Raw genomic sequence first — 20,929 nt, forward strand, 5'->3', positions numbered from 1 at the left:
GATCTGGTGAGCTCGTCGTGGACCTCCGGGAAGAACGGAGAGGTACGCTGACGAGGGGCCTATCGGCGCCCCGGCAGGAACCATTCATCCAGACGACTGCGAGAGGGCTCCTCTGGAGGGGACCACTCTAAACCCAGCTCTTCGACCGCCTTGGAGAGGATACGGAGAAGCTCGGTATCCGTCCCGTCTTTGGTGGCGCTGGGCGCGGATGATGGCGAGGGGGTGGGGTCATTTTCCGAGCCCAACAGCTCCTCTGCATCCGATGCTGCCAGTGACATGCTGTCATCGAGCAGCTCGTCTCCACTTCCCCCGAATGAGATCAGGTCGCTCGCATCAGCAGAGGGACGCTGATCAGACCGGGAGAAAAGGACGGGTGAACACTCTCTCTGCGGCGAGAGCGAGGCACGCGGGATCTGGGCCGGCGTGAGCTCGCTCGTGGACGATCGCTCGACCCCTCTGCCCCGCTGTTTTTTCCTCACAAGTCCCTGGGAGGAAGAAAACGGGAGGGCGCGGGGAGCGGAGTCGCTCTCTGAAAAGAAAGCGATCCGTGAGCGGAGAGAGGCGAGGCTAAAACTCTCGCAGTGAGAGCAAATAGCTCCCGTGAGCGCAGCTTCCGCATGGGGTTTCCCCAAGCAGGAAACGCACTCCGTGTGGCCGTCATCGGCATGCAGGGGAGACCCGCACGAGCCGCAATAACGGCGCGGCATGTGCAACAACGCCGCTGCTCTTTTAGAAGCTCTTTGAAGTCGCCGAATGGCGGCAGGGGAACCGGACCGGAACTGCTGCGTCACTGGAGAAGCGGAGAAGCAGGTCAGCCGAGCTGAGAGGTCCCGATTCCAGCTGCGAAAGCGTGTCAACGGCGAGCGGCTTCGGATCAGCTTGCCTGCACGAACCAATGGCCGTGCAGTTTCACTGCGTGAATGAAATGGGCTTCAGTTCAGGAGAAAAAAGGCTTTTTCCCATATGCGTCTTAAGCAAGATGCAGTACGAGTGAAGTATCGAAAGGGAACTACCTTTCACTATAGTTTTAGATCAAATGACAGATGCGTTTAAATTTGTGTGTGTAAATGTATGTAGTAAAACTGCAGCAATGTCTGATGGGATGTGCCAGGTAGGATTGGAGTTGTCTGGCTTCTTAGATTAGTTTTTATGAGTCCTCTTTACAATATCACACAAATGCTTGGTCAGAATCAGGGTTTGTTGTGGACCACTATTCTGCCAATGTAACTGCGGTGTTTAAATTAAACATCTTGTTGACTCATGGAGATTCATCTCTTAAAATTTTATGGAGCTAGCTGTTGGGTTGACTAGCTCGGATCTTATTTCTTTCATAGTTCAGAGACTAATCGTATAAACTTTAAATTGGCCGTCTTGCATAAACAACCTCATTCATTAGGATGAAAACAGGAAGTAGCCCTTGAAAATGATTTAGGTAAAATCAGTCACAACATGCTTTATTTAAAAGCCATTGTGTTTGTCTTGGGATTTATTTGCTTTACAAATAAAATAAAAAATCTTTACAAGCATTTCTCGCTCTGAGTCTTTCCCTGCTGCCTTGTCAATCCCCAAGGAGAACGGCGTTTTTGGTCGCTTCATATCCTTGTCTAAACTTTCCAGCAATAACCTTTTCTCTCATAAAACTGCTCAAACTGACACTCAGCTTTCTGACTAATAAACTTTGCAAGAAAAATATGGGACTTTATGGTCCCATATCAAAGCTTTCTCAACAAGAGTGCAAACACCCTTAACAAAACACCTTATATTACCCGCTGGTTTCTAGTTAAGCGGTTAAACAGCTCTCAACTGCCCAATCAAAGTTTGACATGAAACAGCTGACCAAATCCTTTAAAAAAATAAGTTAAATGCTGAAATCAAAGACACTTGGGCATAAATCCCACAAAAACAAGAGCTCAAACTCTTTTACTCACTTCAGAGGAAGTCACAGTAATGTCATGCCAGACACCACAGGCTGAAATGAAGAGTTGGGTGCTAAGCGAAGAGAGAGGCAGTGAGCTAATGACTTGAGCTCAGATCCAACCCCGGCACAGCCAAGGAAAAACAGCTCCTGGTGGCCCACAAAAGCATGCAGCACACAAGCAGGCCAGCCAGAGAGCAACGTATGCCATTGTGAAATTATCCACTAAGTAACTTTAATTGACTGACTGGATGATTAGATGAATTGACCAGGAATAGTTTGGCTCTTAAAGAGTCTTTTCATCATCTACATGCATATTCAGAAGGTTCTTATAAAGCCAAAGCCATAAATGCAAAAGAACAGATGCTGATGTCAGTATTAGTTCTATGGTGTGTTGTTAAAAAGGCCAGACAAGAAGGGGCCATGCTGGGCTCTTCAGGTCTACATGCTGGAACTACAAATGACACTTACTGTAAACACATTAAGTACATTAGATGAGATAGTGATCACGTATAAATTACAAAGATGGAGCAATAAAAAGAGAGTGAGAGAGAATTGGCAAAGCTGGCTTCCAAGACACAAGTATAAACAAAACTCAGTAGCTACCCCTCTCTCTAAGCTGAGCTTCTCAAAAATACTCTTGAGGAATAAAGGATTTTGGCAGCACTCTGTAAAAATATGGAATAAGTGAGACTTTATTACTAAAACAAATGTGTCCAGGCAAATACCCTTCTTCTGGGTATTTTCAAGATGGATAACCGGGAAGACAAAAACAGGACTGAGGATTTCTTTGATCAACTATAAAATGAACCCTGGGACCTTGTTTAACTGAGTTTTGTTTGTTCAGCAGTTTCCATAATGATATTCTATAGGGCTGTTTACACAGTATGTGTTATTGTGGTCTAAATGCATTAGGAGTGCAATGGAAGCAAAGTGTATAGATATACATTACTGGTCAAAAAAAAAGGTGTAATTTTTCTTTTCTTTTTTCTCTCTTCAGCTCTCCTAGGCTGCTTTATTTGATGAAAAATACAGTAAAAAAAACATATTGTGAAAAATTATTACAATTAGCACCAATTATAATCATGTGACACTTAAATGCTGAAAATTCAGCTTTGCCATCACTGGAATAATTACATTTTAAAACATTAAAATAGAAAACATTTATTTTAAATTGTAATAATTTTCGCAATATTACTGCTTTACTATATTTTTCATCAACTAAAGGCAGCCTTGGTGAACGTACAAGACTTCTTTTAAAAAAAAAAATATATATATAAAAAAAACTTTTGACTGGCAGTGTATTTTTAAAAGTTAAAAATCTTTTTACTTGACACATCGTCTTAAACTAGGCACTGATGGAGTGAGATGCTGAAAAAGTTGTACGACTTGTTGCAATGTCACAGACATCAATCTAGTACATATTTCCAAAGAAATACAACCAGCACAGCTGGATGAAAGAATGTGTTTTGATTTTCCTTTTTAACTGTGTAAAAATGAGCTGACAACTTTGCCTGTCGTGTGAGGTCTTGCTTCTTTTTCAGTGTCTTGCGCATGAGCACTGTTTTTAAGACTGCATGTCAAGTTATAAGTTGTTAAACTTTTAAAGCACATCCCAAGATCTTTCCACTGATAACTTCTGCGCCTCGCATTTTTAAACAGATGATGTTCATTGAACAGCTTCTAAATTCTGCCTAATGCAGAGGAACCGCTGGGATTCAGCCACCATGACTGATGTTAGCATAGTCAAACCCAATGAAAACAAGAAAGCGGATTTAATGTTCATGTGCTACACTGGCCGGTGACATCATAACAGTGATACTGACTTCGTAAAAACACCCGAGGAACCCAAGGGTATCAGAACAGTCTGGAGGCCGTTCTGGAAGCTCTGTGAATTATGGCTACTAACATCACATGAAGAGCCAATTGGCTGGAACAGTAGAGGGTCACAGCTGTCCATACAGCACATCAAAGCTACAGAGGATGATGAAATGGATCACAGGAACAGTGGGTTGATTGTATAGAGTGTGGAGATGTATGACTCAGATGGGTGGGGAAAGGATAGGGAGCCTCTGGGATCACCATAGAGCAGTGGTGGTACTAGGCCTCAGCCAAATCAAGACCAAAGTTGACAAAAGCCACATTTAAAAACTATTTACATTAACCTAAGCTTGCTAGCTAACTGATTGTCCCAGCTACTGACAACTCCAGTGTGAGTTCAGTGAAGAGTGTGAGTGTGACGTGACATGTGGCCAAGTATGGTGACCCATACTCGGAATTAGTGCATTTATCCCATCCAAAGTGCACACACACAGCAGTGAACACACACACACCGTGAGCACACACCCGGAGCAGTGGGCAGCCATTTTTTGCTGCGGCGCCCGGGGAGCAGTTGGGGGTTCGGTGCCTTGCTCAAGGGCACCTCAGTCGTGGTATTGAAGGTGGGAGAGAGCGCTGTACATTCACTCCCCCCACCTACAATCCCTGCCAGTTCGAGACTCGAACCCGCAACCTTGGGCTACGAGTCCGACTCTCTAACCATTAGGCCACGACTTCCCCTTCTTAATTCTGACAGCTCAGAGGAGAAGCAAACCAATGATATTGGAAATTGTTATAACAGCTGACAAAATGTTAATATTTACATTTATTCATTTGGCAGACTCTTACTTTATCCAATGTGATATTCAAATATACACTTTTAAAATACACACAGATTGTGTGTTTCCTGGGAATCGAACCCATGACCTTGGCATTGGCAGTGCAGCGCTCTACCAGCTGAGCTACAGGGACTGAAAACTAGTTTTTGAACCACAAAATGTTGTTAAAGAAGAGCAGAGTTTGTTTCTCATGAGTTGCGGTACAATAGTTTTCATCTTGTATGTAGCAATGAGCAAACGCATACCTTAGCTGTCTATTACTATTCAATAGTGATGGTGAAAGGTTGAGAGTAGTCCCAGTCGTCCATTTTATCACTGAAGGGAGGGAGAGAAAAATAAGCAACTGAGAATGTAAGAGTTTTCCTCTCAATCCCTCAGGTAAGCATTATGAACCACTGCGTCCTGAACCGTTCTGTTTTGGCGTGGACCGACATTCCCACATCTGTTCTGGATATGTTAGCTGCCCATTACTACGCAAAAGCCAAAATATTTTGAATTGTTTTTCCTGTGTGATTGTGAAAAAATGACAGGAGGGAATCCAGTTGACTCAGTGTCTGTTGATAGCTAAAGATAATTAGGCTGAGTAGGTTCAGGTCCCTGAAAGAGAGTGCGAGAGAAAGTGATGAAAATAGAGGCAGACACAAATGAAGACAAATCAGTTTCTGTTTCTGGACTGCACAAGATCTTCCTTTCCCATGAAGTCAGGTTCAAGGCCAGGTGTCTTGTTTGGCAGACCAGCCAGAAGGACGATTATGTATGTGACCCACTTTCAGCACCATAGCCCAGATTTTCCTTAAAACCTACACTCTTCTCACTTTCTAATCTCTTCACTCCACACAGCTTACTTCTCAAAGTCTATAGCTTGCAGTGTCAAATTGCTCCACTGTGTATGATTAGTTCAGCCCCGATTAGGCTGTGTTTGACTGTGGCTTTTTCATTTCACTTTACGCTTTGAAAGAAAGAGTCAGTCGTTTTTGAAACCTACCCCTAAGCATTTTAGGTTAGCTTTAGATTACCGACTACATCCGGTTAGAATCAGACAGTAGGACCTTCAAGCAAACAAATAGGAAGATTTAATATAAAGGAACTGTGGAGGAGAGCCAAATACAAACTCCATTTCAAATGTTGTACTTATGGTTCATAGTAACACTCTTTATTTTAACTCTCTAACAAATTAAAATGTCAGCAACACATTCTTATAGAGGCAATATATACACTGTATAGCGTAAGTAGAACTGCACTGGATCTGCAGACACATCTTTGGTCTCGCAGCACAGATGGCAGAATTGCTGACTGAAAAATGTGTCTGTATAAACAGGGAGGGGGACCTGAGAGAGCACATCTAGGTATTGATGAAAAGCAGAGCTCAGCATGGATGGAAAGGTGACACTGGGATTAGAGGAGCCTAACGCAGCTCCCCGAGAGTGCTGCTAAGCCAAATAATGAAGACATGCTGGGGTACTCAGAGTGGGAGATTGTTAAATACTGAACCCTGTAGAGTGGGATACACAGCAGGATGTTAGAGCACCTAGGAATTTGATCCCATGAACCCTGGCGAGGTGGTGAAGGGGGTAGTATTTTACAGAGCAGGAGGTACAAAGGTGGGAGAATGGTTATAGTCCATGCTAAAGATGGGTTGGTGTATAAAATGCCATGGTGATGAGGAGTATCCATCAGAGGAGTGATGAACTGTTAGCAGAGGATGTGAAGCATCTGGATATGGGCATGTGTTAGTGGAGGATGTGAAGCATCCAATGTGTGTTTGATTTAACTGTCTGAGACAAGACTGAATAGCACAGCAGGGTGTCTGTGAGAACAGCAAGGGTAAAGGTTGTACACCATGTTGAACTGGTAAAACTTTATGGCAGAATTCCATTAAAACACTGAAGGAAACAAGACACTATGCTGGTCTTGTCTGGCCCAGTGACAGCCCTTGTGGTCATCCACTTTGCCACATGAGCTGCTGGGTAAAGGTCTGCTGTGGAGTCCACACCAGAACATGCTTGGCAAAAAAAGCCCATTCTTTTTCCTTCTTTCACTATTTCTCAGTTCTCATTTGTAGTCGTCAGCAATGTGGATTCTTTGTCACAGCCAATTTGGCTTAGTAAACAGGAAATTCTTGTTGAGGTTAATTCATTCCATGGCTCTGGTTGACGTCTAAATGGCCCTTCTGAGGCAAAGTTTAAAGTCATTAAATCACCTACAAAGTGGTGTCTACAAAGGTAAAACTAAACTTAGGTTGCATAAGACAAACATAATGAAGCTTTTAAAGGTACGCTGATGATGTACATAAATGCTAATTGATAGCTGCTTTTTTTTCTCCTTATAGGTGAAGCATTGGATTTACCAGTTTGTGGAGGTGGAGAAAGAGAAGGGTAAACAGAAGAAAGAAACTAACAAAAAGTAGGCGAGGTGATAACAGAAGCAACCATGAGAGACATAACATGGTGCATGGGCATCATGCTCTGCCTCTCCATCTGCTTGTTCGGCAAGAGCCACTCAGGAAATGCACTCACGCAATCTCGACAACGGCGAGCACCTGCCGATGACTCCAAGAAGTGCTCCTACACTTTCCTGATGCCCCAGCAGAGGATCACAGGTCCGATCTGTGCCTCTGCCACCGGGCCCGAGCCAGACAAAGACCGGGTCACACGTATGGATATTGCTGATGTCAGGGAGGTCCTTTCCAAGCAGCGGCGGGAGATCGAGATGCTGCAACTAGTGGCGGATGTGGACGGGAACTTGGTAAATGAGATGAAGCTTCTGCGCAAAGAGTCTCGTAACATGAATTCCCGAGTGACACAGCTCTACATGCAGTTGCTTCACGAAATTATCCGCAAGAGGGACAACTCCCTGGAACTGGCACAACTGGAGAACCGTGTGCTGAACGTCACCACGGAGATGCTCCGACTGGCCTCCCGTTACAAAGAGATGGAGCTACATTTCGCAGGCCTTGCTGCCACAGTTAACAACCAATCTGTGCTCATCGCCGCCCTGGAGGATCGTTGTCTTCGTGGATATGGGCGTCAAGATCTGCCCGCAGTTCCGCCGCTGGTGCAGGTGGTGCCAGAGAGCATTCCAGCAAACAACAATCGCTTCACCAATGAGATTCAGAGAGACCACAACAACAGAGCCTTTCCTAGAGGATCACGAATGGACGCCCCAACACCCGACCCACTGGGAGTCCCACCACCCCCTCAGGGCACCCTTACCTCAGATGGTAAGTGACCAGGGAGAAGGGGGTGAATGAGTTGTAGAAGAACTTGACAAGTGTAGGTTTGTGTGTAGATTTTCACAATATTTTCACAGAAATTCCACATGAACAGAAATGACACATTTTGACATTGACAGCTTCTATGGATTAACAGTCTTAGGGGAGTTACAATGCCAGGCTTTCAGGGGAGATGTGGTATCTCTCTATGCTACCATGCAACAGAAAATGTAGTAGTAACAACCCAGCAGTTACTATACATTCTCCAATATGTGTAGGAAAGTAACTTATGTGCCGGTAGCAAATTATACGGCTCATGTCTTGTTCAGATCCCACTTCCCATTCACTTAGTCCAGATATTGGTGGCATAATGCCTCAGATTGTCAAACAGCAGACTTTTGTGGGGCCAGTATCACTGTGGGCTCTGCAAAAGTTTCCATCAAGGGTGTATAGCGGCCACAAAGGAGGTACTTCTGAAAACTAAAATAACAAATGGAACACTGTACATCTGCAGTGCCACTGAAGGTGTTGCATTTCCCCTGGTGGCACTACGCGTTTCCTGTAAAAGTGGCACTACGCGTTTCCTGTAAAAGTGGCACTGAGCCCTTATCCTTCTAAAGCATGAACACACAGCCTAGAACAGACTGCACAGTGTTGTAATGCCAAAAGTTACTGAGACAAATCTCAGAATCCTCCATTCCGCTCCTGCAGAATCCTCTCTGGCAGCCCATGAAAACAAAATATGAGCTCATGGATTCCTGAGTGCACACATGAAAACATGCACCCACACAATCCTCCCGGAAAAATCTGAAGTAGATTAAAGAGGGTCAGAGAAGAGTGAAGTGGATGAACTGTTAAGACTAAGCTTAAACTGGGCTTCTGTATGCCTTCTCCATTAATGCATCAAAATGTATCTGCCCAGTAAGTAGTGACGTTACACATAAAAACAAGAATATGCAACAAAACCTACAAGATACCCTCTTCAAGCACTTAACCAGCAAAAACATTTTCCTCCTCTCACATACATGCAGGATATGATGCTGCCTCTGCCAAGAAATTTAAACTTGAAAGCAGTTTCCATGATTATGTGTTCTGGCTAAACATTCGCTAGAAAAATGGGGCAAGCAGTTGTTATGACAATCAATGAAATCATTAGACATAAGACAGACAATGAGACAAATTCAGTGTCTGTATTCAGGTCCACATTCATGCAAGACAGGTTTTACAGGCATGTAACTGTCAGTAAAAGGCAATACCATAAAACACAACTTTACTGCACACACACTGGATGGACTACATATGAAATACAGAAGGGGAATGATGTGTGTGTGTATTGGAAATGAAATGTGTGAGTCTATTACTTAAAAGAAAGTCATACATTTTGTAATTTGAGGGAGAGTTGAACCATGCTTATTACATGTAAAGTTACAAAGGCACAAGTCCAGCAGTCCTGTTCCAAAACTTAGTGAGCTACCTGGCTTTATACAGCCTATAAAGGGAGCTACATTCTAAGGTCACAGAACCAAATAAATGACTGATGTGAAATGCTTTTTAAAACTCTCATAACAAATTTCAACTGGCATTAGAATGTTTCAAAGCTAATGACTCTCAGCTCACTTGGTTTTGGAATAGCTAATGTCTTAAGAGAAAAAAAGAAATTACTCCATGAACACAATGGGAAACAATTTTCCAATTTTGACTTTGTCAGGAGAAGCACTTGCACTTTGTAAGACCCCACACCTGGCAGGCCAAATAATGGACATATGTGAGTGTGAGATGGTGGTTTTGGACTACAGCCTTTATGCCCCATTCACACGGGGCGTCGGCGTCAACGCCTCTCGTTTACTTTGAATGGAGTGACGTCAAGAGTTGCCAAAATTATCTGTGGGTCCGTCGCGTCGCGTGGGGTCCGTTGTTCGTGGCAGAAGTTGAAAACTTTTCAACTTTTCAAGCGCCAATGCAGGCATCAGTCAATCAGATTGCCTTATGCAAATGCCCTGGTGCAGTCATGCCAATAGCCAATCGCGTTCATGCAACACCAGAAAACGAATGTGATTGGCTGTTGTCACTATGACAGTCACGTCAGCACCAAGTTTCAGAAACGCCCTCCATCAAGCGTCGATGCTGACGCCCCGTGTGAATGTACCGTTAGTGATAAAGCCTTGAGTAGGTGTATAAATATCACAACAACCAACCTCTCCAAACACAACCTCCATTGGTAGCTTTCTCCAATTCCATTTCTCTCACACATACCCACATGTCATAATAAACACTCTCCACTGCTTATCCAGCAGATCTTCAGTCTCAACCCAGGACTTAAACAATGATAAAATCTCTAAGTTCCTAAAGCAAATAGCTCCAGAGTCCAGCCTCTCATGCGGCCAAGGCAACTCAGTAGGGTCTGATTCTCTTGCGACTCACCGCTAATGACAGCTCAGTGTAGACCACTTCACCCAGTACATGGATAATTACAACCGCAGCTGACCAAAGCAAAACACTCTTATAACCTCTGGGGTTGTACAGTACTACTTTTTTTTCAGTTAATGAAGATGTATTATTACTGAAAAAACAGAAGCTGCTCAGAGAGTAGTCTTGGATGACTCTAAGATGCAGTTCTGTTTGAGGGTCCTCCTGGACCGAAGCAGAGAAAACGCCCACTCTGCCGATGTCTGCCGCTCGAAACCGCCTGGCACAATGCCTGTCTGTATGAGCTCAATGGCTGTCATTCATGCACAGGCGGTCAGGGCCACACTGGGACCTGGCTGGTTAACGCAGCTGATTCAGCACAGCTAGAGCTACTGAAGAACACAGGAAAACTCCTCTTATACAACACGCCAACCATACCGCCCAAAAGGGCCTTTGGCAGAGGGGAATCTCGCTTTCTCTTTCTTCCTCTCTACATGTCTGGCTCACCCCTATATGACTGATAATGATTTTAGCTTAAGCTCAAAGTAAAGAGGGAAAAGAAAAATGAGCGGAAAATAACCAAAGGAAGAGGGAGTCGCACAAGGCCTGAGCTGGTGTCTGGGCATGATAACTTAATCAGGACAGACCTGGGTATAAATCTGGAGTGCTGGGAGATCTTGTACTCTGGGCAGAAGACCCTGCGTGGAGAGCTTTCAGTTAAGACAATAGTATCTCTCTATGGTCAGGACAATTCTCTAAACTGATCCAAGACCTCTATATTATGTGTTCAAAAAAACTGCTGGTTCAAACCACAAATAATGCAACCTTAATAACTACACAGTGAAACCAGGTAGGCCTGTTGCAATTATATAAAGACACCTACAGTGACACAATAACAGATGATAAGGTTATGTTACAATGAGCTATTCATTGTTTTTATTGTTTAATGGCTATCACTGTTTATATCGTCATCAGCTGGAAAAGCTTCTGAAAGTCCAACATTTTTGTTCCTCTGTGACATCATTATAGCTGTGGTGTGGACTTATTCTCATAGAACTAAATGATTATTAAAACATTTTAATTATAGTTATCATACTTAGTATGAACAGGCCTTTAATCTTGTTATTATTATTGACCAAAATGCAGGGTTTTTTGATATTGTCGATAACACAAATGAGAAAAATACTGCTGATGACAATATGACAGAAAGGCCTATATATTAAAATACAAGCATTTTTGAAGAAAAATCTAAAAAGAACAATAGTTTCAAATATTCCAATTGACCCGCTTGAGCTGCACAAGTTTAATCAGATATACAGTAAACACAACTCGTATCTGCACAAAATTACGCAAATGTACAAGAGAACCTGAAGTGATTTATGTTTATATCGTCATCAGTTGGAAAAGCTTCTGAAAGTCCAACATTTTTGTTCCTCTGTGACATTATCATTATAGCTGTGGTGTGGACTTATTCTCATAGAACTAAATGATTATTAAAACATTTTAATTATAGTTATCATACTTAGTATGAACAGGCCTTTAATCTTGTTATTATTATTGACCAAAATGCAGGGTTTTTTGATATTGTCGATAACACAAATGAGAAAAATACTGCTGATGACAATATGACAGAAAGGCCTATATATTAAAATACAAGCATTTTTGAAGAAAAATCTAAAAAGAACAATAGTTTCAAATATTCCAATTGACCCGCTTGAGCTGCACAAGTTTAATCAGATATACAGTAAACACAACTCGTATCTGCACAAAATTACGCAAATGTACAAGAGAACCTGAAGTGATTTATGTGCTAGTCACATTGTGAATGCAAACGGTCATTATCAATGTCACTGCATTGGTTCAGATATGATATACTGGAATGAGAACCCGTTTTCTTTTCTCCCTGTCTTCCTCAGGCCCATTCAGAGACTGTTTCCAGGTGCGGCAGGCGGGACACAGCACCAGTGGGATGTATCTGTTGCAGGCAGAGGGCAGTGATAGACTGATTCAGGCCTGGTGCGAACATAAATTAGACAACGGAGGCTGGACCGTTTTTCAGCGAAGGAAAGATGGCTCTGTCAACTTCTTCAGGAACTGGGAGAACTATAAGGTAAAGGCCCACAACACACTGACCAGAGTATGCTGCAGACTAACGGACATGCAAAACTACGACAATCAATTAGCAGTGAAGTCCTCTCTCTCCTGACTGTTTATCCAAATTTAGTAAGTGTAAACTTCTGATAAGAAACAGGGAAATAGGGAGACAGCCACAATGTCTGCATTTACATAACTGCCCCACATCCCTGTCATGTGAGTGTGTAAGTGAATTAGTAAGATAGATGGAATGTGTGATGAGATTCCCAGTAAGGCCCATCAGTGATTTACTGTAGGTCAGTGGTTCTCAAGACTTTTCAGGTCAAGTAACACCACAGACTTTTAGGGCAAACAGAATGACATCCTTCACCTTTGTCAAGTGACCCTTTTTTCACCTTTTGAATTCAGTATTTATTACAATTTAACATTTGTTTAAATTGTGTTTTTCTTCAATTAATTTAGTTTTTCTTTACCATAGTAACATGAAAATAATTATTGGTTAATTCAATTTTAGCCAGAGGTTTGAAAATACCGGTGCATGGCATTAGATCATAAGTTATAAGTTACAGTATTGATTTATAGTATTGCATGCTCTTACTAATGTATTCCACTACTAGATAATACAAAGATATGCTTAAAAAAATCTAAGCTATGAATTTCACAACACGTTTTCTGAACAGAAAAAGACATTTCACCTTTAGTCAGGGAAACCAAATTGTGATATATAGGAGACTTGTAGAAACAAAGCACATAATTCAATCCTTTTCCAAGAGCAATGGACCGAAAATGACCATTTTCCCCCTGCACACTGCTGAAATCAGTGGAAAAATCCAGTTATGCCTTTATAAAGTAGCTCTCATGTTCCCTGCAAAGTCCGTCCTGGGAGTGTGACTTCACCGATTTAGTCAAAGTTAAGTGCATTCACTTGCCAGATGAGTGAATTGTAACTCCAGAGTTGAAGGCCTACTACAGAAATATACCTCAAATCCTGCTCACTGACACAAATGAAATGAAAACAGCTAGAATAACTGCACACAGTTGGGGAAATGCACATAAATCCACTAAACACGCTCAAGACTTAGATGAACTATTTCCATTGGAGAAAATATCAAACTTCTCTGTAACACACTCTGTCTCTATTACGGTTTATCTCGTTCCCTCCCTCCTTCTCCCACACAGAAAGGCTTTGGGAACATAGATGGAGAGCACTGGCTGGGCTTGGAGAACATCTATAATCTAGCCAAGCAGGGGGACTACAAATTGCTGGTGGAGCTGGAGGACTGGGTTGGAAAGAAAGTGTACGCAGAGTACAGCAGCTTCCATCTGGAGTCTGAGAGTGAGGCCTTCAGGCTGAGACTGGGCACCTACCAGGGCAATGCCGGAGACTCCCTCACAAGCCACAATGGGAAACCCTTCACAACGCTTGACCGGGATAAAGACGCCTTTACAGGTTAGATGCTAACAGCCAGTTAAAACAGGACAATTGCTGAAGAAAATGGCAAACTGTCCATAGCTATAAGGGTTGGGTAAAATTCAGAATGTAAGAATTGTTTGGTCCTGTTTAAACCTGTTTCTGGTTGCTTAAAAGGTTTAGACTAGTATTAAAAGTTAGTCATCTATTTCAAATCGGTTCCAACAAGATCGAAAGCTTCTAAAGTGCATCATTCCAACTCATTGCATTCTCTTGTCCATCTTCTATGCCAGGCAACTGTGCTCATTTCCACAAAGGTGGCTGGTGGTACAATGCGTGTGGTCAAACGAATCTGAACGGCGTGTGGTACTCCGGCGGTGTGTATCGCAGCAAGTTCCAGGATGGGATCTTCTGGGCGGAGTATGGAGGCGGGTTCTACTCACTCAAATCAGTCCGTATGATGATCCGGCCAATAGACTGAGGTTCACCTCAGGACCTCACCCGCTTACCAAACCCGACTACCCGAGTCTAAATTGCTTGAATGTACTCATAATTCACTTCAGCACTTATTTATAATCACACATTCATGTTTATGAGGACTGACATGTATAGCACAGTATAGTCGTCATTGGTACAGCACCGATAAAAATCCTGAAAAGGAGAAGTGGAAGGATATGCGTTTCTCCAGACTTGTACACCAATGTCCTTTGGTCCATCCAAATGAAGAGAAGACGACCTAGTAAGAACTAGAAGTTGGACCACAACATGGTCAACTTCAGCATCTCCTGCTCTTCTACAACTCCTCCAACATTTTTCTTCACTGCTGTCCATTCCTTCTGACTCTTCCTCACTGCCTGGGGACTGATGCCATCAAATCCCCAATCATAGGTTTTTAATCAAAGATCTTTGCAACTAACCAGGTTTTGGCCTCTGGCTTTGGAGGGGTGTCTGTAACAATAAGGACTGGCACTGGGCTGAACTGTTCGCCAGGCCCCGTCTGCATTCGGGGGTAATGTTGGTCTGTAAATATACTTTATGTTTTATATTTGTTCATTTTTGTAAGAGTTAATTTAAGGACTCACCTCCAATCCGCAGTAATCATTTGTTATTTATATATCAGTGATCTGTATTTATGACAGTTATAATCCTCCAATCATCTATTATGATGTACCATTGTGCTTTTGAAAAACATTTGTATACTTTTACCAACAGAGAGAGAATATTACATTTGACTCCAAGGTTGTAATAACCATGGGTACTGAGAGGGACATGTCTCCCAACATCTATCTTAGAGGTCAATAAGTATGCATTTTTCATAACTAAATCTTAAATTCAGTGTTATTTTCTTTATAATATGACATTTTCAATTGAAACAAGATATCCAGACAAAAAATTCATGATGTACCATTGTGCTTTTGACAAACATTTGTATACTTTTACCAACAGAGAGAGAATATTACATTTGACTCCAGGGCTGTAATAACCATGGGTACTGAGAGGGACATGTCTCCCAACATCTATCTTAGAGGTCAATAAGTATGCATTTTTCATAACTAAATCTTAAATTCAGTGTTATTTTCTTTATAATATGACATTTTCAATTGAAACAAGATATCCAGACAAAAAATTCAGGGATGAACTAGATTTAATTTACTGGGAGTTGAGTGGATTTTTAAAAGTGGATGTTAAATACCATATTAGAGCAAAACCAAATGCTAATTTGTTAAAAGGATCGTCAAGATTATTGAATACCCTGTGCAGCCTAAATGATGTCAGAGATATAGTGGTTTCAGGGCAAAATGAGCAAATCATTACATTTTAAATTAAAGATTCAGAATTTAGAAATTGGCCTCCTTTTAATTAATGAATTTGATTTTGAATTTGAAGTTAAAGGCACAATATGTAATTTTTTGCCACTAGAGGGCGTGTATTCAAAACAAACAAAGAAACAAAGGCGTAGTTAGATGACGCACTGACTTAGTGTGGAATCATGGGAGTTGTCGTCTTCATCCCCACAGCCGATATAATCCGACGGGACTCGGGCAGAAATCATGTTCATGGATGAGCTAATGTATTGAAGATTTATTAACGTCGTAGTATGAAGCAGAGTCAGGCGGAAAGCCGTCGAAGCAAAACGAGGCCGCTGAACGAGCGCGACACACGGCTCGAAAGCAGCAGAGCTTTTATTATGCCACAGTCGACCGCTTCCGCTCCTTCCGGAAAGCAGCGGAAGTAAGCAGCGCTGTTTTATCATACTAGATACATTTGAACGTTCTGTTATAATGCTACTCTGTGCGGTCGTCACCTGTCTAATAAAACGCATAGCATATTAAAGCATCTTTGGTGTTTCCATGTTTTCTACAAAACAAAACCAGAAATCGAGGATGCATGACGTCATTGGCAGGCGACAAAACGACACTATAGACACGGTCCGTGTCACTAGTTAAAATTGCTTATTTCTCTGGATTTAAACATTCTTCAAAACATTTGGGATAATGTAAGTACACAAGTCAGCAAAATATATAAAACTGTTCTAGTGGTTTTTGGATATTTTAATAAAAAAATCGTACATATTGTGCCTTTAATTGGTCGTACCAAACAGAAAGTGAATTGGAATTAAAGGAAGTGGAATTTATTTAATTTTTTTAACTAATTAATTATAAATAAGTATAAATATTTGTCTGTACGGCCTATAAATACCAGAGAAGGCCAAGATACTTTTTTTTATAACTTTTAGAAATGGCTTTACCAAGTCTCTTTTCTTTTGAATAATTATGAAAATAAAAGGGGTCAGTTTTGATTTTTCTTTTGGTCATTCAATCTTCAATATTTGGTTACACCACTGACTGGCTCACAAACACACATGCAAAACCAGAAGAAGAAAGAAAACAAACTTTGAACTTTGTAGAACGGTTGAGTTTATGCAAGACTTCCTTCATAAACATACGCATATACAGACACAAACACACTCGTCTCTGTAGTCTCTGATGGACTCCATTGAAAGGGGGCAGACACACTTATGCCTGAATGTAATTTTGGTACGAACTACAAACTAAGATTTTGTGTAAATGATCTCTGATTCCACTCTTAACGCTGCTCCAAAACTGAATAAAACACCGTCCAAAAGTCTGAGTGAAACTTTTTTGCACAGTATATATGGAGTTACAGCTGGTTTTTAAATTACACAACTGATTTTCTGCAATATGAGCAGGAGTATGTATGTGTGTGAGCTTCATAAACATACGCATATACAGACACAAACACACTCGTCTCTGTAGTCTCTGATGGACTCCATTGAAAGGGGGCAGACACACTTATGCCTGAATGTAATTTTGGTACGAACTACGAACTAAGATTTTGTGTAAATGATCTCTGATTCCACTCTTAACGCTGCTCCAAAACTGAATAAAACAGCGTCCAAAAGTCTGAGTGAAACTTTTTTGCACAGTATATATGGAGTTACAGCTGGTTTTTAAATTACACAACTGATTTTCTGCAATATGAGCAGGAGTATGTATGTGTGTGAGTGAGTGTTTGAGACAACAGAGGTTTCATGTCAAAAGTACGCAGACATGTGAAAATGGGAGGACTACAGCACATAGAGACAATGAAAAACACATTTCTGCCGTCCAGTCACGAATGGAGGTGAGAGAGACCGAGACGAGAGAGAGAAAGAGAGAGAAAGAGAGGGATCCAGAGGGAGGGAGAGAGAGATGGAGACAAAAGAGCAAGACATTCCTTCCATATAAAGTGCTTAGGTTACAGCTCCACAAAAGTGTATCTCATAAAAGTTATGCCTCCCTGTTCCCGGCTTCCCCAGTGGGACTATCTTTCAAAACGTCCTCGATCACTCAAAGCCAAGCATCTAATTCTTTCGGGAGAACACTGACACATGCGCTCATAGAGGAGAGAAAGACACAGGCAGATGAAGTTTTGTGCGCGGCCTGCACTCTAACGTGTTCTTCTAAAGAGCTTCCGTCTGTTTCCCAGCATGCATCTCCCTATGGGACACAGATCACAGGTTTCACACTTTCACGCACGTGGCACATCAGAGTAAATACTCAAACTTAGACAACAAGTGCAGTCTGGCCATAAACTTGTTTTTTGTCTCATAAAAGTTTTTGTTGGATAGAGACTGATGACCGCTAAAAATCATCAGCTGTGAAAGTGGTAAATTTAAGTTTTGCACATCATGGGCTGTTAGCTTCTAAAATGCTATTGCACTGACAACGATTCTTTACTAAATGATTCAATGAATCATGCAATATAAATTCTGGTCATTGGGCTTGATCCAGTTCAGGGTTATCATCATCATATCAACTTTAAAATGATCGAAATATTATATTAATATTATAATCATATTAATAGTACATAAATCATACTAAAACACCACCAATCCAATTTTATTTTGATGTGATTAATCAAATTTAAATAATATTTATTCATTTAGGTAAGATGTTTTTCATAAAAACATAACATGACTAAAAATTAAACAAATTAAATTGAAAACTGAAAATATTAAATAAAAGTTAATTTAAAAAAAATATTTTGATGTGATCAATCACTTTATTTATTTATTTATTTATTTATTCCTGAAATGTTTTTCGAATTTTACAACTGATTCACAACTGTACCACTGAAAACAGGTCCTGAACAGACATGAATGTGTAATTATTACGAAAGGGTATTACTATAGTTATTATGATTCGTTCTTTAATAATGCATTCAATGCAATTTTCATTGCTAGATCAATGTTTAAAAGTTTCCAACAGTATCAGCTGACCCCATGTGAACTTTGCAGTATGTGGGTTGATAGGAGTTCCAGACAGTGTCTCTGCAGGGGGTGCTGGCATTACATGTGTGTGTGTGTGTGTGTGTGTGTGTGTGTGTCTGTGTGTGTGTGTGTGTTGTGGTTGTTGGCGGCCGGTGGAAGAACTGAGTACCTGTCAGCATCCAATCCAAAGGAAAACAAAGATATTACAACTGTTTAGACGAGAAAGGTCAGATTACGCACACACGATTACTTATCTAAATGAACACCACAGCCGTCTGTTTTTTTTTATTTTTATGCTAATTGTGAACACTGCAAACTAACCTTAACCCAAACTGCATTTTTAAAATAAACACAACATTATTTAAATGTATTTATCAGTCATTTGTTGCCAGATATTACCAATAGGAAGCCATGTCAGATTGCTTCTGGGGACATTTCCTCAAAGTACACACACAATTCAGAGTGACAATGGTTTAGATCAGGGAGTATTCACAAGTCCCACAGACTCAGTCCAAGCATGCGCACACACACACACACACACATTTTTTAAATAAACACAACATTATTTAAATGTATTTATCAGTCATTTGTTGCCAGATATTACCAATAGGAAGCCGTGTCAGATTGCTTCTGGGGACATTTCCTCAAAGTACACACACAATTCAGAGTGACAATGGTTTAGATCAGGGAGTATTCACAAGTCCCACAGACTCAGTCCAAGCATGCGCACACACACACACACACACACACCTATATGCATCCAGCTGGAAGCTTCAGTCTAACCCAGTGTTTTCAGTAGGGAAATCCTGTCATTACAAAACAGACAAACCATTTGGACACTGACCCGATCATTTACCTCATCTTCCTCTCAATAGCCTTCCAGCCAGTTTTTCTCACATTCAGACTGAGATGAAGCCGTCTGGATGCAGTCAGAGCCCACCCCCCACCTGAGCGCTTTCATAACACACCACAAATCACTGTCTCTGATTGCCAAAGCAGAAGTGAAACGACCAAAGGGAGAATTCAATTCACCGACAATGAGTTAGCGTCATTTACATGCATAGTCTGTGTAGTTTTAGCACCAGACTCACTAAAAGAATTACGAAGATCAGGCACATAATTTGCATGGGACAATGGTACATCTTGCAAGCCAGGATTGAGTGCTAAGTTGTGAAAGATGCAGCAGACTGCTACAGTCTGGTGTACTTTTCTGGGACTGTACAACATCATTAATACAAAAAAAAAAAAAAATCAAAAACCAAAACCAAACAATGGAAAACAAAGACATAAAAAAACCCAACCCAACAAACAAACCCAAGACAAGACAAGATAAAACTAATATTTAAATAAATCAAAAACCAAAACCAAACAAAACCGAGGTGAGATGAAACAACAAAAAAACAAAACAAAACAAAACAAAAAAAAACACAAAACAAAAATGAAATAAAAAAACAAAAACAAATCAAAAACCCAACAAAAGAAAATGAAGACATAACAAAACAACTCAACACAACATCAAACAATACCAAGACAAGATAAAACTAATAATTAAATAAATCCAAAACCAAACAAAACCGAGACAAGATGAAACAACACAACAAAACAGATAGAGGCTCCAGCATCCCCAAAACCCTATACAGTATTTAAGAAGAAACTAGATTATTAAAAAATGAGGGAATTACTATGAAATTATTATGTAATACATATAAAACACCGCTGGGTTGTTAATAATAGCTACACTGCAATATATATGACTACTGTAACATAAAATAACTATTATACAAGATTTTGGTCATACCACCCTTAAAGTCCCCCTGTAGTGAAAATCAAGTTTTTATGTTGTTTATTTGTCTATGTGGTGTTTTTAATATGCTTTTAGACAAACCATGTGCCAATCCAAAACCATTGCTGAGTATTTTCTCTTTAAAACTGTAGTTTCCCAATGGCAGTCCCAGAAACGCGGTTTGAAACAGCCCTCGGTTTGCTATGTCACAATTCAATAACCAATCACATCACGGGGTAGATTCCTATCACTAGCATGCAAAATATACCAATACCAGCACAAAACCAAAAATAAATTAGAGCAAAAAACCCATGAAGCCGTGGTTTAATGTGAATTTAGAACCGCTAACTTGCATTATTGGAAAAGTAGCCCAGAGTCAGACCCACCTCTCCCGCATCGGGAGAGCACTTCACACGCATTGCTCGCAGGCGCGAATTGAAATCACAAACGGCTGCATTCAGTCTTCAAGGCAATTTAGGACACAACATTGTCAAGTAAGTAACTTTAACGAATGTTACAGTATTCACTGTAGTTGTCCACTAGTAAAAACATAGTTTTATCAGTCATTATCCATGCATGCCATTGTTTCGCGTTTACTATAGTTCAGTGGATCAGGAGGCGCTGGCTGGTGTGACTGAGTGGAGGCGGGACTAATTTGCATATTCATAGATCCGCATA

General features: G+C 41.0%; 2 protein-coding genes across 3 annotated transcripts in view; one reads left to right on the forward strand and one right to left on the reverse strand.

Annotated features, from left to right (window-relative positions):
* LOC107669140 (angiopoietin-related protein 1-like) overlaps positions 1-15,069 on the forward strand; it is a 22,956-nt gene extending 7,887 nt beyond the window's left edge. For both annotated transcript variants that reach the window (XM_016461261.1, XM_016461262.1), the window contains exons 2-5: positions 6,902-7,792; positions 12,106-12,299; positions 13,463-13,733; positions 13,988-15,069. In XM_016461261.1, coding sequence (XP_016316747.1) covers positions 7,003-7,792; positions 12,106-12,299; positions 13,463-13,733; positions 13,988-14,175 — 1,443 coding nt within the window. In that variant the 5' untranslated portion in view covers positions 6,902-7,002 and the 3' untranslated portion in view covers positions 14,176-15,069. The remainder of the gene's footprint in view (positions 1-6,901; positions 7,793-12,105; positions 12,300-13,462; positions 13,734-13,987) is intronic.
* LOC107669131 (ras-specific guanine nucleotide-releasing factor RalGPS2-like) overlaps positions 1-20,929 on the reverse strand; it is a 60,143-nt gene that overhangs the window by 31,054 nt on the left and 8,160 nt on the right. The gene's annotated exons all lie outside the window — the stretch shown is intronic.

Source organism: Sinocyclocheilus anshuiensis, unplaced genomic scaffold, assembly GCF_001515605.1.
Source record: "Sinocyclocheilus anshuiensis isolate Anshui unplaced genomic scaffold, SAMN03320099.WGS_v1.1 scaffold400, whole genome shotgun sequence".
Taxonomy (NCBI): Eukaryota; Metazoa; Chordata; class Actinopteri; order Cypriniformes; family Cyprinidae; genus Sinocyclocheilus; species Sinocyclocheilus anshuiensis.